The sequence below is a fragment of the Xenopus laevis genome, chromosome 5L (genome assembly GCF_017654675.1).
Source record: "Xenopus laevis strain J_2021 chromosome 5L, Xenopus_laevis_v10.1, whole genome shotgun sequence".
NCBI lineage: Eukaryota > Metazoa > Chordata > Amphibia > Anura > Pipidae > Xenopus > Xenopus laevis.
Genome location: NC_054379.1, coordinates 795,529 through 822,108, shown reverse-complemented (window position 1 = coordinate 822,108; position 26,580 = coordinate 795,529). Strand labels below are relative to the sequence as shown.

The 26,580-nt window shown below is 37.9% G+C and overlaps 1 protein-coding gene across 3 annotated transcripts in view; it reads left to right on the top strand.

Annotated features, from left to right (window-relative positions):
• The first annotated feature begins 2,429 nt into the window (after positions 1-2,429).
• Positions 2,430-26,580, top strand: part of snap25.L (synaptosome associated protein 25kDa L homeolog) — a 66,021-nt gene continuing 41,870 nt past the window's right edge. The window contains exons 1-3 of one of the 3 annotated variants that reach the window (XM_018261779.2): positions 2,430-2,864; positions 17,879-17,999; positions 22,693-22,734. In XM_018261779.2, coding sequence (XP_018117268.1) covers positions 17,928-17,999; positions 22,693-22,734 — 114 coding nt within the window. In that variant the 5' untranslated portion in view covers positions 2,430-2,864; positions 17,879-17,927. 3 annotated transcript variants of the gene reach the window in all.

Genomic DNA, 26,580 nt, shown 5'->3' with positions numbered 1-26,580 from the left:
CCAAAGCCACCATCACAAATCACTAACCCCATACTACAAAGACTGTTCCCACACTGGGCCCCAATATTAACCCATTGGTCACCAGGCTTCTTGGCCAAGGGCCCTGTTGACAAGTAAAATGGGATCCTAATTTTAACAAAAAGGCCCATGTATGGATGATTGCACACCTGATCCACTGCGTTTGTGCTCTATTATGCCAAAATCCCCCCACACACACGCAATCTACCCAAAAACCATCACAAGACTTGCCCCCTTTGCAACTCATAAATCGCACATTTATGTCTCTTGGGGCCGCCTCTGCCACAGTGACAGTGGTAACCCCCTGCAACCCTCTGACGGCAGCTTTGGATTTTGCAGGAAAGGTTGTTAGTAAACAGAGAAGAGTCATCTGAAGTTACTCTAGTGAGCACAATAAACAAGACTTTTCTCTGGTCCAATGTTTAGAATAGCAATTTTAATTTCCAGAATTGATATTTCCTTTATCAGTCACACATACAAAGAACACACCAACTTATTGTATTAAATAGATGGATTTTTAATACCTTTTCTCACAAATATCCTGCTAGTTTCTAACAGTTGATTATATATTTAAATATGTGTTTGTAATTTTTCTATATTTTTTCATTGAATGTTATATATTTTTGATAATAACATACAATTGTGTTGAATGCAGTATTTTTCTTTATCTGCATAATATTTGCTGTCATTTTGATTTAAATCGTTAATATGAAAATCATATAAAATATTTTAAATATATAAATATGTATTTGCAAGTTTCTAAGCTGTAAACATCATACACATGCTGTGAGTCACTGACAGATTTCACCTGCTTTAATTGGCTGATTCTAGCATGAGTCATCAATTTGCAATGCACTACTGACAAACAGCATGGTTGGTTGTTGGCATTAGGGAGGAATGTTAGGTTGTGGAATTATGCCTATAAACCATTTATATGTCAAAAACTATAATAAAAAATGAAAACTATTTGTGAAAAATAATTATTAAGCATCCACTATAGTCTGCATACAAGTTTTTAGCAATGAGAATTTGCCTTTATGGCACTAACGCAAGCCACTTATTTGGGTTCCCCATATCAATTCCACAAATTGGGAACCTTTGCTTTAAAGGTAGCAATATAAATTGGCATGATCAATGCCTTCATCTATACATAAAGGGACTGATTTATCAAGGGTCGAATTTAGAATTTAAAAATCCTGAAATTCGACCAACCGAAATTTATTAAAAAAAAATCTTTTTTTTTTGGGCAAATAGGTCAGTTTTCGATCAAATAGGTCTGTTTTCAATCGAATTTTAATTGTTAGAATCAAAGTAATAGCGCATTTGAATCGTATGAATCGAAGTTTTTCCCCTAAAAAAACTTTGATTTTTCAAAGTCCACCAATTGACTCCAAATAGGTTCTAGGAGGTCCCCGATAGGATAAAACAGCAATTCGACAGGTTTTAGATGGCCGAAGTCGAAGTTTTGAAGAGACATTACATGATAAATCTCGATATTTGAATTTTCGAATTTTTTTCAAATTCAAATCGAATTTGGACTATTCCCTACTTGAAGTACACAAAAATGAACTTGAAACTTTAATTTTATTAATTTGAATTTTCACTTCGACCTTTGATAAATCTGGCCCTAAATGAAATTCACAAGAGAGTTAAGTCAAGGCAATTAAGTTTTACATTTCTTTGTAGATGTAGAAAGCACTAAGCCTTTATTTATTTATTGATATGCAGTATCTGGGAATGAATTCATTCTTAGCTGTAGCAGCGACATTTTGTACGTTTTTCGCAGTATTTTCCAAAGGCCCAGAACAAAATCAGCTGCATTACAAATGGTGTATTATTCTGCCCTAGAACTCTACAATGGCAGTATGAACAGCTGGAAATGGGTTTATTTCTATGAACTGTATTAAAACTGTATTAGCAAATTGAGAAAGTAAGAGCACCTTTGAATGAAATGTATATAAAACCTTTCTGATTGTTGTCTTTTAAGACCAGTCAGCTTCCATTGTGAGTATGGGAGAAGCGTCAGTTTCTAAAGCAAGTACATAGAAACAGAAATACGTGGGAATTTGTTATAAACCTAGAAAATATTTGGAGAGGGGTGTCCCCTCTGATCATCAGCATCACAGCCAGATTTAGAGGCAAATAGACTGGGCTGTATATACCATATTGGGACACAAGAGCTGACCTCCTAAAGCTGCTGCCCTTGGTACAAGCCCTCAGGTGCCTGTATGATTAATATGGCAGTGACTATGCACCATTTGCCTTAAGGGAAGTAAAGCTAAAATGGTAGGATCTGCCATAAGTGATGCTGATCAGTACATATTCCTTCCCTACCATCATCCTCATTCTCATCCTAGGAAATCTATTAGAGCTGCTGATGACGTAGGCTTCCCACATAAGGAGCAGCCGCCAGAGAGGGATAACCCTTTGCACCACCCCTCTGGCGAAAAGAAATCCGTGCTGCATTAGCTCAAAGCAAAGTAAAGAGCAGCAGCGGCGGCGGAGGCATCCTCCGCAGCATCACGTTGCACGGCCAATCTCATTACATCTGCAAATAGTCCATCCCGGGGCAGCGCTGTGAGTGAGGGGCGATGCGTGAAATCAAGGCGCATATTAAAGAGATTGCAGCAGTAATATAAGACAGACGATGACTCAAGCTCCCCAGCCCGATCCCTCCGCCCCATGATAGATGTCTATTAAAAGCTGCTGACGTCAAGAAGCACGGCCATCTTTGATGAGGGCAGAGCTGTGTTCCATTGAAGAGGACGACTCGAGGAGGTGAGGAACGTTGCTTGTTGCCTCCCTGCCTTCACATTGTACAGAAGCTTCACGAGCTGCCGCTCACGGTAAGACTGGCGCTGCTTCTTGCTCTTTAATACAGGATTCTGCTTCTATCCTTTAGACAACATTTAGCTCAACATTTCACATCAAGTCTGTCTACAAATCTGCTCGTCTCTCCTTTTTACACAATTCTGCTCGTGTTGCGCACATTTAACAAATGGGGCTTTTTCTCCTCATGTTTAGGGACAGCTCCATTCTGTATAATTCCATTCTCTATAATTCCATTCTCTAGAGCTTCATTCTGTATAATTCCATTCTGTATAATTCCATTCTGTATAATTCCATTCTCTATAGCTCCATACACTGAGCCCATACACTGAGCCCATACACTGAGCTGGTGGGCGGTTTCAGCACCGCAGTCCTGTGGACAGCGATTCTACTGCAGAGCGAGTGCAGCAAAACGTCCGCTCCCCTGCAGCAGAAATAACTACAGCAGCAGCAATAACAACAGCAGCAATAACAGCAGCAGCAGCAGCAATAACAGCAGCAGCAATAACAATAGCAACATCTGTCGCTGGGCTCTATAGAAGGGATTATTCACCCCCTTGCAGCCTATAGATTTATTTCTTGCCTTCTGCGTGCGATTATCACATTGTGCCCAGGCGGCTGCTAACTTGACCTGCTATACAGGGACTCTTTATAGACCGTGTATAACCCTTCCTCATCTCCACAAGGTGTATTTAAATCCTGGATAGATGGAAACATACTAAACATAAAATAGATAGTTGATAGTGTATATGTATGAGAGCTTTCGCACAAGCTGTTGTTGAACTACTCTCATAAACTCCCAACCAGCCTTTAAACTTCATATATATATATATGTGTGTGTGTGAGAGAGTGTGTGCACGCTGAATGTTTGTGTGTCATATAAAATCCATATTTGAAGCTATATTTTTTTATTTCAGGAGCTTAGAACTTCAAAGACTAATAGCAAGGGGAATTGTGACACTTCCAGACAGTTCTGCGTAGTTGCGTCAAAAGGCAGGCTTTGAAGCTGCTAGATTTACGTGCAGGGGCATTAGTAATTACTGCTGGTTTTGTTACCCACTAGAGAGAAAGCGAGGGGGAGGGGATCTGCATTGGAGCTGAAGAAGGGAGGGAGGAGGGCAGGGCACTGCTAGAATGTTGTTTGTAGAGCTGCTTCACCTTTGCACAGACATTGTGGCTGCTCAGATGGGGGGCAAGGATGTCTGTCGGCAAAACTAACCAGCACCCTATGAGAATATATAGATAAGGAAAGCAATGGCAATGCAGATTTTATCTAGTGTTACTGATAAATATAGTAATTAATCACTGCATTGGACAGTAAAAGATTATTGATATCTGTTTCGCAGCAGATTTCCACCTGCCATTGATATTAATATTACAACAAACGGTGCAATCTCATAATCTAAAACAGAGGTTATGGTTTGGGCACTGACTGTAAAACAGAGAGACCCCACCCCAATGCACCTTTTCAGCAAGCTCCCAAAGACTGAGTTGGGCACAGCTATAGCACAGACTATAACAGCATATAGCAGGGCAAAAATACACATAATGTTGGATTTGGCTGGACTGCTCTGACAGTACATTTGGATGTTTGGTTATGGGTAACTGGCATTGCAAAAATAAGGTTCCCAGATTGGTCTATATTGTGTGTTTTATAAGGATAAACACTAATACAATGACCTTTGTATTCCTGTCAAAAGTAGTATTTATATTTATTCATATATGGAAATATTATGCTTATATGCTTTTTATCAGTTTTTTTACATTTCTTTACTGCTAGGCTGTTGAATTTTCCTTTGCTTGTGAAGACAGTTGACTATGTTAGTGAATTGAGCAGAATGCAGCCACAGCATAATCATATAAATTATTGACCTATAAATTAAGTATATGACAATAGATTCTCCCATTCCAGTCGTTAAGCAAAGGGTGCTCTTGTATTTACATACATAAAACATGATGCAAAGGAGACAGATGGCATTTGTGGACATGGAAGTTCCTTTAACACACAGGTTATTCACAATCAGAATTTGGAATTGGATTTTTAATGCATCTCAAGAGATTTCAAGCCAGGCTGCATTTCTTTTTCATGTCAGGATATGCGTATTGAGGAAATCGGATAGAGGTGCTGTATCAGGAGATTGCTGTGGATGAGTCCTCTTGTTTAGATCAATAGGCCAACACCCTGTACAAAATCATGCCTTGAGTCATATGCCTGGCTCAATAAATTACGAGAAGTGGAAAATGTGGCATAACCCCCACAGCGTCATATAATTTTGTATATAATATATAATTTCATCTGTGACTATGGGAAACTTCAGAGACAGAGCCTTTTACGTTAATCATAGGCACCATTTGGTTTATGCAGACAGTGTACTGTATATGTATGCAGGATATATATCTATATATGTATATATGTATGTGTTTGTTTAGATTAGTATTGTGCTTCTTATTAATGTAAGCAATGGAAACAGCCATCCCTCTTTTGCAAACTGCGTCACTGAAGCAGCAATTTACTGAATAAAAAAACAGGCCTATTGATTCATGAATTCCCGTATTGCAGTAAAGTATGGCAGCTCTCCTTTCATACAGCATTGCAGAAGATTCTGGAGCACCATAACTAGTTATTAATAGTCGGATATGTTATGGTCGTTCCTTTCACACATAACCATGTTTACTTAATGGCCGCATTATTGTATGTATGGCCTTTTAGTAAGAAAGCACTAAAATATTCAGCAGTGCTGTGCGCTAGGGAAGCAAAGTCAACACAAATGGACCACAATGAATTTACTAACACACTTTATTTGTCCAGGTGTGATTAATTGTTCAAGCCAGAAGGCAAATAATGAAAACAGAATATTACAATTATTCTGGTTTCATGTATTATAGCCTTGTGTACACACATTTTCCATAAACAGCGTAGCGTTTCTTTATCAAATATTTATCTCAATATTCTGCAGGCAATAATACCCACATGTATTTGTGCTGCTTAGCAGATTTCCCCTGCTGGTTATTTCATATTTGACAATGTTTTATTTGAAAATATGAAGAGCATTGCTGAAATGCAATACAAGTATGCTAAACCATCCAAAATGAAGGCTTATACGTTTGGAAAGTTCACGTTAAAACAAGAAAGTGTTGACAAAGTACAATTTACAAGCAAAGCTGTGTTTTATGTGGACTTTTTCAAGATGATTTCACAGTGTACTAACACAGATACTCTCTTTTTTTGACAATCGCGTTCTGAAAGTGCTCCTTGAAGGTCCTGAATCCAGAATTTCCTCTACATTAAGAACACTAGTGGCAAATGTGGAAGTTACTCTACAGCATAAACTTTTTAGGACCTTTCCATCCCAAAAACTTTTGAAAGATTATCTCTCAAGAAATACTATTCCAAAACTGTGCCTCAGTCAGGGCTATCACCAAGGCCCTTATTCATTTATATGTATATATTTGTTGCAACGTATGCAGCAAGAAGCACAAACAATAATCCCGTTAGTTAAAAAATAGAAGCCGCTGAGTATTCCATACCCAACATTCTCAGCAATGATTAGCCACATACAGATTGGTGTTTGGTCTGACAGTATGACTCAGGAAATTACCCAGGAGAGAACAAAACATAAGGTTTATATACTGTTGGATTACTTGTGGATGTTTAATGGTTATCCCACTGAGTGTTCTTTCATTCATTTGGCTGGGCTATATTTAGCTCTGTTCAGTGGTACTAGTTGATACGAATTACCTGCACGCTACAAGCAATGACAGAACTCTTCCTTTGTATTTGATGGCATCAACAGCACTAAACCAATACTCAGCGAAATGAAAATCTTAAAAGAGCAATGCAAGGAGTCTTCTCCAATAGCAATTTGCAGTGTCAATTACATCTGTTAAAACACAATATTACACTCTATTTTACAGCATTTGTATGGAATTATTGTGTTTTTCTCACAGATTTAGTTGATATTGAATGGGTGCCGGTCGGGGTTTGCTCAGTAGTTTGTCTGCTTATAAGCTAGGATATGAAAAGGTTTCTATGGTCTTGTGAAAGAGCCGGCAAAAAGTGCAAATTAATTTTTGCTCTTGGCAATTGATTGACATATCATAGGTCTCTATTATTTTTGGTACTGTGTAGTTTTGATGAAAGGTGTGCATAAACATGTTACTTATATGGAATTCCACAAGAAGAAACATATTAATACATCTACATACAAAAATCAGTGGTTCTCAAACTGTGGGTCTGGCTCTGTGGGGGGGGGGGGTGGCTTGGAGCAGTTGTTCCGTCCTCCAGCAGCGGAGTTTCACAATAAAAAATAATGTTGAAGTGGATGAACTATCCCCTTAAATAACCCTTCTTTATCAGCACTAAATCACGGTGCAGTTGGTCAAACACTGTTTTAGATATATTATTACACATTGACCTTTGGCTCAGATGTATTGTCTCTAGCTAGATCAATAATAACGTGGCTCCATTCAAAGGGTTAGTGGAGAGGACAACCGGAATACAAAATCAAATACCAGTGAAGACTGTTTATGTGTCCAAAATCTTTTAATTTCATTCATGCATTTAAGTTTGAATTAGAAAGGCCTTTCTGAGCTAGTAATGGAATATTAATATTTCCTGACCTTTCAATGTCACTACATTCAGAAGGACAGCCTGCAAGACTGTACTTTGCCAGACACAAGTTTAGTTGAAGAATTTAAGCTTAGTTTATTCTTAACCCAACAGGTGGTACTAAGATGAAAAGATAAATAATGGACTAGGATTAATTAAAAGGAGATCCAAGTTTTGTATTAAAACTTACTGTAGTTCTTTGGGTGGATTCACAGATTCAGATTCAAAACTATGGGAAAAATTGGGATTATTACTGAGGTTCCATTGAGTTGTTCAAGCACAAGAGGGTACAATAAGATGTACACTGGATAATTATATTAGTAAAATTGATTTGTCCTTTTCTGTGTCAGCATGAGAAAATTACAAGATGCTTGAATCAATAAATGGTCTACAATTGTAACAGCTGCCACAAAAGTTGTGAGTCATTGAACTGATGGTTGGGACTGGGTTCCAGGCTTTTTTTTAACAATGCCTAATTAAAAAAGCACAAACCACAGATGGGTTTTTTCACGAATACATTTTAACAGTAATTAGTCACTAAATAGAAGAGGCCTGTATTGAGTCTTTGAATCAGAAGGGCCCATTCCTTCAACTGTGTTGTTGCAAAATGACTGAGGTTGAAGACTATCACCAACATATTATGCATTAGTTTACAAAAATGCTTAATCTTGATCCTCAGTCCCTACCCCATATAACTTACCATCCTACAACAGGCATCCAAACATCAACACTAGCTCACTGTACAGAGAATTAACCCCATCCTGCTGGACAAGATAATTTGCTTTTTCCAATAAAATGTCCCATTACCAGCAGTCTGTGGCATTATCATGTTGGAAAACCACCTCTTTATCCAGTACTAAAACCAGAACCCTTATAGTAAATAACTGAATAGGGAGTTGAACATTTTCTTGAGTTTCTCATGCTCCTGGAGTTGTTTGTGTCTGGGATTTCCATGTTTAGCAGGGTCATATTGGCAGAAGGGCCAAATCCAAGTTAACATGCAGGAGGCTGGTCATTATCATTAGTTTCATGAATCTGTTATCAAAGTGTGGAGGCACATGCCATTTACAGAAGCCATGTAGGGCCATATCATGCCAAAATATAATTTAAGGAGCTATGCTGTAGTTATTACATTTCTATGCTGGAAAAGATGATAATGAATTAGGTTTACTAGACAGAGCTAGGAATGACCGATTTTTATTCCCAAGGGTACTGTTTTGCATAAAATAAAAAACAGGGTGTTTGCCCACCATAGGCTGAATACTTTATGTAAGGGGCGGCTTTGATTAACACAGGAGAAGTGAAGTAAACAGGCTTTCTTACTAATGTTTAGGCACTGGAGCACATCCCTTAGAAGAAGATACTCAAAACTAGAATAATGTTGGTGTGGCAGCACTGTGTTTCTCAATATTACTTGTCTTTGCACAATGAAACAGTGTTGTAGAGATGAAACGATTTATTCAGATTATCCAGCCCAGAGACAGCAAAATATACAGAGATCTTTCAAAATGTGCCCACAGGTTATACTTCCTTCCTTCTCTCTCTCCCTCTGCTTCCCTTTCTCTTCTCTTCTCCTCTCCTTCCCTTTTCTCTTCAGCCAAAAACCAATTCCATTGTTATACTGTTTCTATGCCATTGACCCAAATGGGGAATGGTTCTGATTGGCTGATGACAAGTTAAACAGGAAAACCAACTAATTTCTTTAGATGTCCCTTTTACCAATAACAACTGTACAAACAGTTCCTCTTTGAAATGTAAAAGACCCTCTCCAGATGGTCTCTTGGAATGTGTCCTACCTATTTCTTATCTTGCATTTTATTACAAGACAGGATGAGCTCCTTTGAAGGAGTCGTAAAAACTCAGGATACCTTCTACCTAAGGATTAATTACAATCGGTCTATATATATATTACTACAACCAACACCTAACTTTATTCAGAAAAGTGAATGGGCTGGACAATAGATACATTATAATGGACTGTAATTGTTGTCATACCAGGTCCTCTCTCCAGTTTGTAGGCACTACTAACTTGGGTTGCAGTATAATTTAAAGGATCCACTGACCATTGAAGTCAGTTGTGATTTTCAAGTACAATGTTCAGTATGTGATCTGGTCTGATCTAAATAGGACCATTTAGAGGCACATTTATCAAAGGTCGAATTTCAAATTCATGTGAGTTTTCAAAACCTCCCATAAACTCCCATGAACTTGAAATTTGTGCAATTGAAATTTATTAAAAGAAATTGAATTTCCAAAACTCTGTGAATAGGGTTGACCCGAAAACTTGAATCAAATTCGATTTGAGTTTTAAAAACTAGATTTGAGTTTTTTCTCCAAAAAAAGCTTGAATGTCAGAAAGACTGCAAACCACTCCAAATTGATCTCAGGACATCTCCCATTGACTAAAACAGCAATTCGGCAGGTATTAGTTGGGGAATAATCAAATTTGAGTTCTTAAAGGGTCAGAGTATGATAAATCTTGAAAATTGAATTAGAATTTTAAAAAAAAACTCGAATCAAATTTGAACAATTCCTTAGTTGAATTTTGACAGTTTTGGGCATAAAAAAAACTCGAAATTTGAATTTTCAATTCAGGCCTTGATAAATCTGCCCCTTAGTGTATACCCTTCTTCATAAATCCAACTGTAATGTGGTTTATATTGTAGACAGCTGGAATAACTGCAGTTTGTTCAAAATCTATTTCAGTATGTTACTGGAGCCTTCTGTCTGTATTTTAAAGCCATTGCTTGTATTTTCCTTGACCTACAATACTACATAAGATATCTATATTGTAGTATTTTATACTCACCACTCAGAATCATTCTAACTACATCCCACAATGTTAATATGGAATCAGGAGACATCTTCAAACATATTTGAATGTGCCTATTTAAGATGAATGTTCAGTGGACTAAAAAAACAGTACCCTTATGGTCCTAACTCATGGGGCATAATCTAATGGATAGTGGCATTAAAGCTTGTTCACCTTTTAGTTAACGGTTAGTATGATGTAGAGAGTCATATTCGGAGACAATTTGCAATTGTTTTCATTTTTTATTATTTGTGAATTTTGAGTTATTTAGCATTTTATTCAGCAGCTCTCCAGTTTGTAATTTCAGCAATCTGGTTGTTAGGGTCCAAAGTTCCCTAGCAACCATGCACTGAAGACTCGAATATAAATAGGAGAGGGTCTGAATAAAAAGACGAGTAATAAAAAGTAGCAATAACAATACATTTGTAGCCTTACAGAGCATTTGTTTTTAGATGGGTCAGTGATCCCCAGTTGAAAGCTGCAAGGATTGATAAAAAGAAGGCAAAGTATTAAAAAAAAGCTATAAAAAATAAATAATGAAGACCAATTGAAAAGTTGCTTGGAATTGGCCATTCCAGACATGATCGGCTGGCCCCAACCAAAAAGGTTGCTGGAGTGATACAACACAGATAGGGAAATAAGTGAAAGGGAGATGAGCACATTCTGGCTCCTCTCCTGGCGTATTTGTTGAGGAGACAACCAACAACTAGAAGGTACTGGGTTCAAGCCACAACAGAGCCTTACAATCAATTAAATTCATGTTTTTTTACATCAGTTTACTGATAGGCAGGAAGGACATCTTGCAAATCTACCCAACAGTCTAAATGACAAGAGGCTTCAGTTTAGGAAGATGGTAGATGGCTTTCTTTTTTCCAGAAACAATCATTTTGTATCTTAGACAGTTGTTCATTTACTGTAACATTATATTCCCACTAAACAAGAAATGCATTTGAATTTTCAGTTGAATTTCTGCACAGCGAGAAACATCATATTTGTACTCTGCAATTATTGCTAATTAAAACTCTGGCTTCTGCAGTCACCCAAATGCCTAGCTGTCAGATAATTTCCTTGTGAGTTCATTTGTTGTATGAATTACAGATTAAGGGGTGCAATTTATGATTTAGCACCTTCACTGCCCATGCATGGAACACTGCCAAATGTATTGGAGTCAAGTGCTCTGACTCACCACAAGAAACTTATGCTGGGCTCCTTCGGCTTCTGTGGAATCTTCTTCCATATAAAATGTAGTAAGGAATTATTTTGTAGAAACATATCTCATTGCAGTTCAATTAGCAGACTTCTTGATTTGTGCCATTTTATTATGTGGTGTATGGATACACTTTTTTAGTATAAGCTGATCAAATTAATATTTGGTGATTAAACCCCTTATAGTCTTCTCGCTACAGAATTTATTTTACTTTCACAACAATTGGTTTCAGACAAAAATGCCCATATATACAAGTATCTACATTAGGTGACTATTTCTGTACCACTGTATACCTTATTTACTTTTGCCCTATCTATAAACAGTAATTACAATTCCTTTCTTTATATTGGTGGTACAGACAAACAGTATTTCTTGAAGAAGTCACATGGGACTGCTTTAATTCATAAATACCAACATTCATTAAATATTTCATCTGTATAGTTGACTGGAGAGATTTCCCTAAGAAGTAAAATTGATCAGGTTATCTAGTTAGCTCATTTCCATTGATAACTTGAAGGCATCTGGATTGAGAGGCTGAGTTGTTTGTCCCAAAGCCGTATCTGGTTAGGTAATACCCCATTCATCTGACCTGGAGACATAAAACTACTTGTATTGTTATGAAACAAATTGCTGAACATCAGTTACTGGCATTCTGTAACAAATACTTATTGAATAGTCTATCTTTTGTAAAAATGAATTTTGGCACAGGATATTAAAGGTAATTAAATATAGATTGCTCCCTGTTGTAGTCCAAGAGGCATCTGTTCTTGCATATGGCATCATATTTAAAATGATAGAAAGTCAGTTGATATGCATTAGAAAAAAATATGAATGCTTAGGGTATGCATTTGGCAAATAGGCAACATTTTTGTGCATTGTAATGTATTTTTGTTGTATTGAAAATACAACACACATAACGGCATGCTTAAGGTGTATACAGTTCTAATTATTTCACCTCTAGTTATTTAAAAGGATCTGTGACTGGAAATAAACCAGCCAAGCTTTAGGATTAGATTCCTTTATGAGTGTGCTTAATGCTCTAGCAACGGATGAAGCCTTCATACTTCTGTCTGGTTTTAAAGTGAGAAACAATTGGCACCGGCCTAGCAAAGAACATACACAGTTTATACAAGAAGTCTCCTTTGATTATGATATAAGTACAGTACATGGTTTATGGTGTGTCATGGGCAATCCTTCATTCAGGCTTGTAAAGTCTGAGTTGCTACTGCATTTGACATAGACTTCTGTAAAGCAGCACTTCTTAAAGAGTATGGAGAATCCTCATGCAGATGCAAACTTGATGTTGAACAGCAAATTATGACATGACACCAGTTTAATTTAAATAAAAAAGTCATACAAAGTCATTGAAGCAATTCTGTATCCTCCATCTGCTAAGGATGCATTCCTCAGACTAGGAAAAATCCAATTCAACAGACGAATAACAGTATACTTGTGTCAGGGTCTACCAGATATTATTCTAGATTGAGTGGGCAATCATTCATCAATCAAACATCTAGTTCTCAAAAAAAAGATTTTGCTGATAATTATTTGACATAATGAGTCCTAGATGTATAAATAACACCAGAAACCCAAACCTTTGTTGAAAGTCTTTGAATTTGGCCATACTGCTAATCCACAATTGCAACAAACATTTTCTAGATTAGGGGAACTTGGATTTTAATATTAGTACCCCTTTGACTATCACATTATTAAAGGCTATAGTAAGCACTATGGTAATCACTGCAGGCTTACATCACTGGTTTGTGGGGTTCTTCCCAAATCCATACAGGCAGTTTAATTGGCTCCTGATAAAAGTGAGAAAGTCAAAGGAAGGTGCGCTAAAACGGTGATCATGTAAACTGTACCTAAAATGATAAAGCAATCCCAATAGTGCAGTAGCCTTTTAACACGAAAGATAATTAAAACATCGGAACTACTCACAAAAGATATGCAATCAGTAGTGATGGGCGAATTTGATTCGGCGTCCAAAAAAAACGAATGCTGGCGTCCATTTTTTTTTGACGCCGGCGAATTTTCACGCCGGTTTCGTGAATTTGTTAGCCCGCTGCGAATCGCGTGAATTTGCCTCAAATTTGCGCCTGGTGAATAAATTCGCCCATCACTAGCGATCAGCTGCTGATCGCATATCTTTTGTGAGTAGTTCCGATGTTTTAATTATCTCTCATGTTAAAAGGCTACTTCACTATCGGGATTGCTTTTTCTTTTTAGGTACAGGTTACTTGATCACCGTTTTAGCGCACCTTCCTTTGACTTTCTGAATTTTACACATGGACCAGTGGACCCACATCTATTTTAGGTGCTGCTTTATAATTACAGAGAAAAGCGCAGTTCTTCACCTTTCTTACATAGACTTATCATCCTGATAAAAGTGATCCTTGTTTGAGTGAATGCGTTGGGACTTAGACTGAAGCTCCAATGGTGCAGGGACTGATGTGAAAGATGTAAAATCTCTATTAAGCATTTTGAAATATGTTGGCCCTATATAGTTAAGTATTATATGGAGTGTAACTGGATACTATTATTTTATTAATTGATTTGTGTCTCACTAAAATGGTGCCCAGGCTATACAGTAATCAGAAATAGACAAGGGGATCTTCTACATTCCTTGCAATCTCACTGTCACAAGTTATAGAGCATTTTAGCTAATCAGGAATTTGTAAACTTCTTAACCCATAGGGAGCTCTAAAATATGAAAGTAATAATAAGTAAAGGCCATAACTTTTGGAGATGAAAGAGACCTGCCAATTCTCTTCTCATGACTTTGCTTTAGGCCTGTCCCCTGAGCTATTCTATCTCCTTTATGTGTCAGTCAGAGGAGACAATCAGATTCTTCCACATGTTCCCAGTAAAGACAAACACTAATCTGTACTGAGTGGATGCATTCTCTTGCTAGTGTCCTTCTTACATTCTATATTCTACACTGATTTAAGCAAATCCCATTTATATTATAAATGTATTAATAGTCGTTCACACATATTGAGTAAGGCCATAGGCTAGGCAGCCCTCCAGCATTACCAACAACAGTCTTTTTCCTATGTATTTCTATACAGTAGCCTAATAATGAATCATGTTCTTTGGTTTGTCAGTAAAGAGCATGATTCTATTTGACTTCAGAAATAGGTTAATTGCTGCAAGTAATCCAAAGTCATTATTAAGTCTAAGCACTGGGAGTGCAAGCGTCTCCCTCCTTCACAGACCACCAAATAGTTAAGGATTTTATATAAGCTCCATGTCATGTGACTGAGATGTGTAGGATTTATAATATCACCCAGCTAGTCACATGGAGCTCTCATTTACCTGATTGGTCAGATAGTGTTGACCTTTCTGTATTAGTGATGGGCTAAATCCCCTCTTTCCATTCTGTGTAATTCCTGCCATGCTGAATAGTGATCTCAGCGACTGAGGCTCATGAATGAAAGGTTATCAGCCATGAAACCATGTTTGCGTTTAATTTCTCTATTGCTTTTTAACATATCATGGTGAAACTAGGGAAACTTTTGTTTAATATTATCAGACAATATAATATAATATACAGTAACAGACTTAAGTAAAGAAGTACAAATAATTGCATTATGGAAAAGAGTCAGTAAAACCAAGCAGATGGGTAATATGCAGGATGATGGGCAACACATTTCAATCTGAATAAAGCATCTTATCTCACTTTAACCTCATTCCTGGTCCCTTGATAGTAAATGGTCATTCTCTGATGAAAAGGAATCAACAGAGAGCACGCTGGCTTTGTTAGACCTGCTTCTTTTTCCTGTAACAGGGTTAGGCAACCTCTGCCATTCACATATTGCACAACCTCTCAGCTCTCACTAGAAAGCTAATGAGGAGGATGTACTGGGATTTGTAGTTCTGCTACTATGGTAGATCCAAACATTGATTATCCTTGCGCTATAAGTATGGATTCTATGTAAACCATGGTTTTAAAATATCCACTCCCCATCTAATATGGGCTATTACAGCCTCCAGATATGCCATACAGAGTTACATGATCAATGAATATTAGTTATGTTTTCCTGTATACGTGGAGTGCTATAAACAGTTGAACAATTCAGTATCGTGGCATTTAAAAAATTAGCTTACATTCTCTTCCAAGATTCCCAATACTATAGTTGTAAAATATAGAGTGATACCTTTTATTATATAACTTATTATAGGGGGTATCCATGCCTGAAGCAGGGACCTAAGTAGTCCCAAAAGCACTCATTCTAACCGCTAAGTAAGCTAATAAAAGTTATCACTTCTATCTATAGCTAACAGAGTATACCACTTTGCTACCATAAGTCTTCATGGTAGTTATGATATTAAGGGTAGAACTACAGGGGCGATTTAGGTCCGATCTGCTGCCGATGTCCGATGATGCGACACCATCCAACAATGCTATTACCTTATTTCTATTGCATCCGACTTGGCACCTGCGTTTTTGCGCAGTGCGCCGGATCGAGTGGAAATCGCCCGTGGAGTCCAACCCTCAGAGAGACAAATAGACAGTGTCTGGGATCTTGGCACAAAGGATCCTATGTGCCTGTGCACACATAGTCACCGCTGGAAGGTCTTTATTTTATTATTACTTATACTGCTGCTGAAAGAAATTTCTGTTTGGAAAAACACTGCCTTTACTTTTACCTGTTTACTGCAGGCTGGAAATAAAAGCCATTTTTCTTTAAAGGACAAGCAAAGGCTAAAAGTAAGTAAGCTTCATCAGAAAGGTCTATATAAATACACCAGTAAACCCTCAAGGTAATGCTCCTCTGTAAAAAGAAACAGCACATTTCTTTCCTTCTATTGTGTACTCATGGGCTTCTGTATCAGACTTCCTGTTTTCAGCTTAAACCTCCAGGGCTAGGGCTTGAGCATGCTCAGTTTGCTCCTCTCCTCCTCTCCTCCCTGCTGTAATCTGAGCCCAGAGCTATGAGTGAGCAGGGAGAGACTCAGGCAGGAAGTGATGTCACACCAAGCTAATATGGCAGCTGCTATCTAAACAAACAGAGACAGTGTCTAGAGCCATTTACTCAAATATGGTAAAGCATTCTACAGAATAAATATAGTGTTCTAGCTTGCACTATTGTGGCTAATCTATGGCAATAAACTACTTTGGTTGCTTTCCTTCTCCTTTAAGAGACTTGTTGCTGTCCTGATGTTTTGGGAACCTGTCATAGTGTCCAACAAACTTTTATAAAAAATATATGGCTCCAGCCTGCTTTGATTTGTGTTATGTCTCTGCATATCTACTTATGGGCTCATGGACTGAGAGCAGGGCTTATGCAAACACAGTGAAATATTTATCAGATCAGTGCTTTGGGAAACGTGTTAAAACTTCATGGACTTTATAAAGATTACATTGTGAGGTAAAATTAAACATCAAGCAACTATGGTGCATTAATCACCAAACCCCTCTCAGTTTTCATTCTTGAGCAGTATGAGAAACATACAACCTGCTATTAACAATATAAGGATATTAGAAGCAGCTTATAGTTCTGTGATTTAAATAAAAGCATTTGGCTGCCAACCTTGCTCTTTTATATAGAGATAGAACTCAGCAAACTTGTAATATTCTTACATATATAGACAGCAAATTTCTATACCGAAATCAATAACACTGCATGTTTGGCTTAAGTATTTAGTAGCTTTATACACATATTATTGTAAAGGTCTGATTACATAGCTGAAAACCAGGGATGTAGCGAACTGCCGATTTGGTGTTCGCGAACGCCGTTCGCGAACACCGGCAAAAAATGCGAACGTTCGCGGACAGTTCGCGAACTTCGAACACCCGCTAAAATCGTTCGATTCGAACGATCGAAGGATTTTAATCATTCGATCGAAGGATTTTCATTCGAATCGAACGATCGAAGCCATTCGATCGAATGCTTTTCATTCGATCGAATGCTTACAATCGTTCGAACGAATGGAAATCGTTCGATTTTTAGCGGTCGAAGGAATTCGAATGGTCGAATGGTCGAACGATCGAACGCGAACTCAAAATGCGAACGTTCCCAAACGTTCGCGAACATTCGGCGGACGCGAACGGTCGAAGTTCGCGCGAACTAGTTCGCAGCAGAACAGTTCGCTACATCCCTACTGAAAACGGGGCAGACTGCAGCCCGGGTCAAAACACAGGTGACAGATGACAACCCTACACTACAAGCTGTGCATAACTATTACAATATCATTATTCCAAGTTCTGTTTGTTGTACAGACAATAAGAAATGTATTTTATGTAAAGTGCAGGAAGGCAGCAAGGTTAAAAAAGCTGATACAGTTAATTAATGAGCAGCATGTAGAAGGCCTATAGATTTTTTTTTTTGGTCCTGAATGCTTTTATGTAGTGTATATACTTGTACCACTGTATTAATATGTCATGCCTTTATTTCAGGTAGAGAGTTTTGTAGGGAGACCCCTTGTACACAACACATTCAGCCACCATGGCAGATGACGCTGATATGCGCAATGAGCTGGAGGAGATGCAAAGGCGTGCAGATCAGCTGGCCGATGAGGTGAGATAAAGAATTCTTTATTTTTCTGTATGTATTCTTAGCTTTAAATAGGTTCAGCATTAAGAAATTGTGTCCACATAGAAGATGTGCACTTCAAAGAGCAATGCTTTAGTAATTGCAAAACTGGTACTATATGGAATCTATTATTCTGAACATTTGCAACCTAGGGTTTTCAAGACAGGGGTTCTGGGTTACCATGCCATAGAACAACATTGCCATCAATATTGTTATATTTTGGGTAGCGAGGATGAGTAGAGTATAACAGTGCTTTATTAGCAGAGTCATGCAGGCATTACACAACAGTAGCTCCCACTTTTAAGCTACCAGGAATTATGCACAGTATAAGTATGAGCACAGTGACATCTACAGGCCATTTGCATGAACACCACATATTCCCCCTATAGTAGGAAAGCATTTCGACAACTATAATAAACAACAACAATACATCTTAAAGCAATAATATACATTCTTCACATCACATAATCCTTAGTCCATGCAGGTCATTTTCTGATTCTCTCAGTACGCCTTATAGGTTCACTTTCTTCAGGCCTATTGCAGTTGACATCAGGAGTAGGAAAATGTCCTTCATCAATTGGAGCTTCTCCAAAGTCATATCTAACAGGAGCAAGACGACTTGCATTCCATATATGTCCATCAGATAGTTCATATGTGTATGGTGGTCGCTGTTGTCTCACTTCATGTAGTGTAGTATATTTAGATTGTCCTTGTTTCAGTATTCCTGGTTTCTTAATTCTGACTAAAGATCCAGGCTGAAAGTGCACTTCTCTTGCACCACGTTTTCTGTCAGTATAAGCCTTACATTTGGCTTGTTGACGTTTCACAATGTCAGCAGTAGATGATTTTGTAGGCACAGTATTTTGTGGAAGTTTGATGTCTGCAACATGTAACTTACTGCGCATCTGTCTGCTATGTAATAATTCAGCTGGAGATGATTGGGTTGTTGCATGGCACGTTGCTCTGTAGTTATGTTGGAACTCTGTTGTAAATACTTTCCAAGATTTCCCAGTAAGATTTGCTGTCTGTAGTGCTTCTTTCAGACTTCTGTTGAATCACTCGATTTCTTCATTTGTTTGTGGGTAATACACTGAAGATGCACAATATTTCTCTCTCTCCGAAAGGGTTCAAACTCATATGAGACAAACTGTGGTCCGTTGTCTGATATTAACTCCTTTAGATTACCTTCTCTGCTGAAGACTGTAGACAGAAATGTTATTACTGTAGCTGATGTTATATGAGAAACAAATGCAATTTCAGGCCATTTACTGTAATAGTCTATCAAGGTTATAGCAAATCTACAGTCTATAGGAGCATCTGTAAAAGGACTGACAATATCAATAGCAAGTTTTTCCCATGCTGAATCAGGGAATGGTACTGGTTTTACATCTGGTCTCAACTTAATTTTGTGTACAAAGTTCTTTGCACAGACCAGTGAAGTGTTGCTTTGTGGTGAAATTTTAGACACTGGGCACTGGTGCTGTAGTAATGAGACCATCAACTAATTGTAGGTTTAGCAAAAGAGATTCCTTCCAAGTATAGCAGTTCCCTTATTCACAATGTAAAAGTCACATTTTGCAGTATTTGATTCAAATTTGTCAGTCGCTGGCAAGCAAACAAGCACAGGGATTGGATCCTTTAATTAACTGACCAGTTTCAGGGCAGGTGCTACAAGCAGACAAGAAAATATCCTTTGGTAGTATAGAAACAGCTGAACCTGTATCAAGCATCAGGTTAATGGAGTGTCCCTTGTCAGCAGAAGCAGAACTGGCAGTGCATATAAACTTGTCTGGAATAAATGTACCAGCTTTATCCACACTTAGTACTGTAACATTTGTAGTAGTGACTTCATGAACATCTTTAGCAGAACTACGGCAGATCCTAGCAAAATGTCCTACTTTTGTGCATTTGCAGCTCCATTTAGCTTTTGCAGGACATGTAACATAATTTGCTGTGTTGAACCACAGCGAAAGCAGTATTTTCTATTCGTATTTGCTGCATGGTTTTGCAGTGTAGGTGAATCCCTTTCCTTAGCACTGTATTTTGCCTGTGACTGTGCATTATTAGGCCACAGTGCTGAATTCACAGTCTGTACTTTCCCAGCAGTTCCCTGACTGAGAGTTTTAGCCTCTGCCACTGCTGTTTCAATTTGGCTAGCAACTGTAATAGCCTTTGTAAGGGTTAAATCCTGCTCTAGGAGCAGTCTCTCTCTAACTATTTGGTCTCTTAGCATTTCATCTGTTAGATTCCCAAACTCACAGGTAACAACCAGCTGTCTCAAAGCTGCTACAAATTGTTCTGTGGATTCGCCATTACGCCATCCACGCTGGCGGAATTTATATCTTTCTACTCTTGGCACAAAAAAGTTCTTTATAGCAGTAAGAGCAGTTTCATAAGTATCATCAGGTAATGGTAATGTATAGACTATATGCTGTCCCTCTGCTCCCAGGCAGTGAATAAGTAAAGCAAGCACGCTTTCTAACTGCAGAAATCTCCCCTTGGTCAGCAACAATAATGTAGTTTCCAAACATGCAAATCCAAGCAGTAAAAGGTATGGTAGGCTCACCAGGGTTTGGAAGAAAAGCTGCAGGCTGCTGCAGAGGTAGAAGAACAATCCTTGTCCCCATTTGTTATGTTTTGGGTAGCCGAGGATGAGTAGAGTATTACATTGCTTTTATTAGTAGGCTCTCATGCAGCCAATACACAAAAGTAACTTTCACTTTTAAGCTGACAGGTATTATGCACAGTAACTCATGTAGACAGTGACACCTTCAGGCCATTTGTATAAACACCACAAATATGGATTTATGCAGCTTAATAATCAAGTACAAGTAAAGTTCTAATTAGTGCACAGAATAAAACAAACCCGTAAAAAAAAGAGCAATTGTTTGCCTTAATAGGACTTGTGCCAGTGTTGTATATTGGAGCTTTCTGGATAACAGGTTCACAGATAATAAATTCCATACCTGTACAAAAGAAAATGGAACTCAACAGTTCTCAGTATTTTATCCAAGATATTATACGATTAAAGGGACAGGCCTGTCTTGTGGTCTATTGTATGTCTCTTGCATATCAGGACAGATTTATTAAGTAGCATGCATAGTATCACTTGGCCTTTAAACTTTGGATCCATAGCCAGATCCAACTATACCCCAATGCTGCATTCATTCCTAGTTAAAATTCACCTTGTAAAGGGGCCACCCATGGCTGTAATGCAAGAACTCACCCCACCTATTAACACTAGCTAACTCTGAAGGAATCAGTCTTCCAAAACTGGTATGGCCATGTCAGTCTGGTGCTCCCTAAAAAAAGGCCAAAGAGGAAGTACCTCACCAAGTACCTCACCTATCTTTAATAGGCTCTTGCAGGGGATTTCCCCACATATCAACCTTAGGGGTTGGTTTCACCTGCTAAATGAACTACCACATTGGCAACTATTTAGATTATGAAAAATAAAAATAATTTTTCGCCTCTTTATGACCTTGAAGCACATACAACAGATTTTAAAATGAATGTTTTTTTAAGATGCACATTTAAGAGAATTTGAAATCACTAATTCAAACCTTGGGCTTTGCTGGATGTAAATTTAACTTAAGTTACTAGTAAAATGCTAATACGCATATATATATATATATATGTTAGAAGTGTCAGGATTGAACAATACACTTGATTTTCATTGCCACCTTAGTGATCTTCTGTTGTTCGAGGGAATCATGGGCTGGCTAGCAAAGTTTTTGTAATTGTAATTGAAGCCAAACCAGTGCTCAAGCCACAAAATGTAGCCAATATTATGGTTGCCTTCTCAGCAAATGGACAGGGAGATGAATACAGGTGGCATTTTCTTGCATTATTTTTGGAAGCACAAAGAACATTGGGGTAGATTTACTAAAGGGCGAAGTGGCTAACGATAGCGACAGTTCACCAATGTTACCGGTCGCAGAGACATAGCCAATTTACTAGCGGACGCAAGCGCTAATTCGTTAGCGAAAGAGACTCCAGGTCCTTTCTCAAGCTGACAAAGTACTGGAGGGTCCGAAACGTTGCTGGAGTTGCCATATGAAATAATAAAGGCGGTTTTATCTTCACAAGATGGGAGTGCTGCTATCTTTTGACTTTCCCTATACATTTGAAAACATATGGAACATTATTTTTACAGTGGGCACATGTGTAGGGCATTATAATAACTCTTTTGTTTTTATTAAGGTTCCCTGGACATATGTTTTAAAAAGTGTAATCTGCAAGTATATGCACCAACATTTAACATAACATGACCTGAGCGCAAGATCCCTAGCGAAGTTTTGCTAGGCAGAAATGAACGTGAGTTGTATTCAACCCGAAAAATTTCAGTTTTCAACTGTATTTTTCAGTCAAAACTTGAATTTTCTGGGTTAAAATCAAAAAACTTTATCAGGGGTTAAAAAAAAGGCATTGGTCCCTTGAACCATTTGAAGATGTTAGTAGCCTTCATGATGTTTTTTTCAGTGAGTTTCTTTCAAAAACTCAATGATCAAAAATCAATTTGAGAGATTCCGTTTTTTTCTCGTGGAGTAGTTAGTCCATTAGAGGTATAAAAAAACCTCACAAAGCTTTAAAATTTGACTTTTGATAAATAACCCCCTAAGTGAAACCACTTAGTATTTTGACTTTAATACTTAATATCTACTCTTTTATCTTTCAGTCACTGGAGAGCACACGTCGTATGCTGCAGTATGTTGAAGGGGTAAGTTCTTCTGATTTTTCAAGTGATGTTGAATGAGTTTAACTTGCCACAAAAGAGAAATGTCTTCAGTCAAAACACATGTCGCTGCAATGTCGCTGCAATATACATAGGTGAAACTATACAGAAACGAAACTACACATGAAAAAAAGTAATGCTTTGTGGCTTAATGTCTCCAGATAAAACATTGTACTACTTGGCAATTTAGAAGATGTGTAGAACTGTACGCATCTGATTAGTGCATACATTGGAAAGAAAGGCTATGCTTGAACAGTTAATAAAGTTAAACTAGTGGCACCAGATGGGTGCACCAAAACATATTTAGAAATATAGACCTTTCCTTGCCAGTCTATCAGAGTGATTGTCAGCTAGTCAAATGGAGTAGGAACCAAGAAGCCTTGCCTCTTACTAGAGTAACCTTAGTTGTAACTCTTTGGGTGATGGATAAGCACACATATAGTAGCGTCTCTGCATGTTATCTGCTTAGACAAAATATGTAAAGAGCATTCATGGGCCACATAGCAACTGAAAGTTTTTTAGTTAAACTCCCAGGTAATCACCACATCTGGACACACGGATAATGCTCAAACTCAAAAGATAAGATTTATTGAAAGGTGCACCAAACTGCAGATTAGCAAAAAAGCAATCACACAGGTCCGGACAGTTGCTTGGCGCTCTATATGCTGTGTTATACAGTTTTATACTAGGGATGCACAGAATCCACTTTTTTGGATTCGGCCGAACCCCGAATCCTTCACAAAAGATTCGGCCGAATACCGAACCGAATGCATATGCATTCCAAAAAGGGGTTGGAAGGGGAAAACATTTTTTTATTTCCTTGTTTTCTGACAAAAAGTCAGGCAATTTCCCTCCCCACCCCTAATTTGCATATGCCAATTAGAATTCGGATTCGGTTTGGCCGGGCAGAAGGATTCAGCCGAATCCTGCTGAAAAAGGCCGAATCCTGGCCGAACCCCGAACCGAATCCTGGATTCGGTGCATCCCTATTTTATACAAGATCAAAACATCATCAACATTTTTGATTACGTAACATATTTGATTCAATTTCATAGGTTAGTACATCACATATTTAATTATTGCTTATTTCTCATTGTTATTTTTTTATAAAGACATTATCCCCGCATCTAAAAGAAATAAAAAAAAAAACCTCAAGAAATTGCAGACTTATAATATCCTTGAGACACCGAGCGGTTTCCATTAACTGGCTTGTCAGGGATTCTTGAACCACATACCACAGAAAGCGCTTTCTGTTCCTATTTTCCAAATTAATGCAATATCACAATTCAGCAGTATTAAGATTTAACTCTATAATAACATGCAAAAGCACTTAACCTGAATGTTTTAGGTCTGTTGCTTTATTCCTAATTTTAACACAACACATTTTAACCCTCCGACATTTTTATGCAATATCGAATATGTATTTGTGCACTCTATCTTGCCAATTAAAGTCCAGTCTGACCCTCTCTTAGTTTTTGAACTTTTCCAGTTCAAGTGCCTCCTCCAGCATTTAGTTGAGATCCCCATTTACTCATAAAAAATGTATATAGAGGAAAATTATTCACCATTCAACTATAGTTCTAGGAATAAAAGAAAATAAACATTTATTTCTCATCTTTATTTGCCTCTTTGTCTTTCGTTCTGTCTGCCCATCTACATGAACAGTCACAACAGGATTATGTGATTGTCCCTGCAGGCTCCCATGTTGGTGCTTCTTCTCACTGTGCTCCTGTCACTGCAGAAATGCTGTCCTTGGGAATTGAGTCAAAGTAGGAGGGTAGAGAAGACATATCAGAGAACAAATTAGAAGGAGTGGAATTAAAGATAGTATACAGTATGTCCAAAATGCAAAGAACCTTTTCATTAAAAACAATTGTGAATTTTATGAAGTCAAATAGGTATTTTTCATGTAGGACAAAGAATAAGCGTAGACTATATTGGAGCTACGTGTCCATGGAACAGTAAAGGATGTTATTTAATATGTCCCTTTCTTCAGAGTCTAATTGTTGGAAGACATTTTTCCATTTGGAAATTCATTTATTCATTTTAAACAATTGAGATCCCCAAATGACGTTCTATTTCCATTTAAGGGTTGTGGATTGGAGGCAAGAAACATAATTACTTTTCCGATTTTATGCAGTTTACATCTTGCCTTGCTTTATAAATTAGCCCTCTGATGCAAAAACCCAGAGGCAACTGCTGTACTGTAGGACATGTGTATCTCTTGGAATGTGAGGCAAGCAATTAGTAATAGGATATAAAACTGTTAATTGCACCCTCTTTAATAGAAGCCTGTATTGTATATCTTACTGCCAGCTCACATTTAGCACTTAATTACTTACATAAATAACACAGCAGAGAATGACTCACTTTTTAAATTTTTTTTAGAGAGCATTAAATAACTCTCTGCCTTTGGCTTTCTTATATGTCACCTTCTTCTGCTAAAAGGGGGAAATACATACATTCTGTTGGATTTCCATGCACTTAAAGGAAAACTACACCCTCCAAACAATGTAGGTCTCTATAAAAAGATATTGCATAAAACAGCTCATGTGTAAAACCCTGCTTCATGTAAATAAACCATTTTCATAATAATATACTTTTTTAGTAGTATGTGCCATTGAGTAATCATAAATAGAAAATTGCCATTTTAAAAATAAGGGCCGCCCCCTGGGATCGTGTGCACTCAAACAAACCAACAAGCCATACTTATTAGGTCAAATGAGACTCTGTCTTTTTCTTCCGCACTTCTTCCTGTTACAGTTACAGTTGTAGTATTTCTGGTCAGGTGATCTCTGAGGCAACACACAGAACATCATGAAATGGTGGTTCAAGACAAGAGATGTAAAAAGGCAGTTTTTACTTAAATATATATTCCAGTTTGTTAAGATTCTTTCATATGCCACTTAAAATATGTAAACTATCTGTTGCTTAAGTGTTCATTTTGGGGGTATAGTTTTCCTTTAATTCTCCCTATATATTATAGCTAAAACATACCTGTGCTAACAAAGGTTTTCCAGGGAGCATTAATTAGTTTTGCCCATTATTTCTGCCACATTGTGTCATGCAAAAGCAATGACATACATGTAGTTAACCATAGTGAGTTAGTCACATACAATGGCCAAATGCAATATAGAACTGTAGAAATATTTTCTGTGTCAGATTGGTTCACCAGAGTACCAGGAAAACTCCTGATGGGCTCCTGCTCCTCCAACCATGTGGCCTTGTGTATTTATACCAAGACTGTTCCACTGTTCCACACTCATGTATGGGGGGGGGGAGTTTAGACGGAAGGATATATATGATTGCCTGTAATAAAGGAATAAACAAGGTGAGCAAAGAAGGTGGGCCTTGGGTCTAATGCTGGCCATAGATGCAAAGATCTGATCGTACGAATCGAGGATTCGTACAATTTCCGGACCGTGTGTGGAGAGTCCCGGCATTTTTCGTCCAGTGGAGATGGTCGTTTGGTCGACAGGTTAAAAGATTTCTGTCGGCTGCGGGTAATATCTCTGCGTGTATTGTCGATCGTACGATTTTCAGAGGGAGACTGTCACTAGCTTTGGTCAGACATAACTTTCCTACGATTACTGTCAGGGGCAGAACATCGGCTGATCTGTTCTTTTACTACTTTATTTCATCTGAATGGTTAGTGGCAGGTCGGGAGATGGGGAAGTCCGATCGTACGTTGATTCGTACGATCGGATCTTTGCGTCTGTGGCCAGCTTAAGGCTTCCTGGTGGGAATCTGGCTCCCCAGTCTAACATTGAATATGTTTATGAATTAAGCAACTCACAGAAATGGCTGCAGCCTTGTTTTACTAGACAAGAA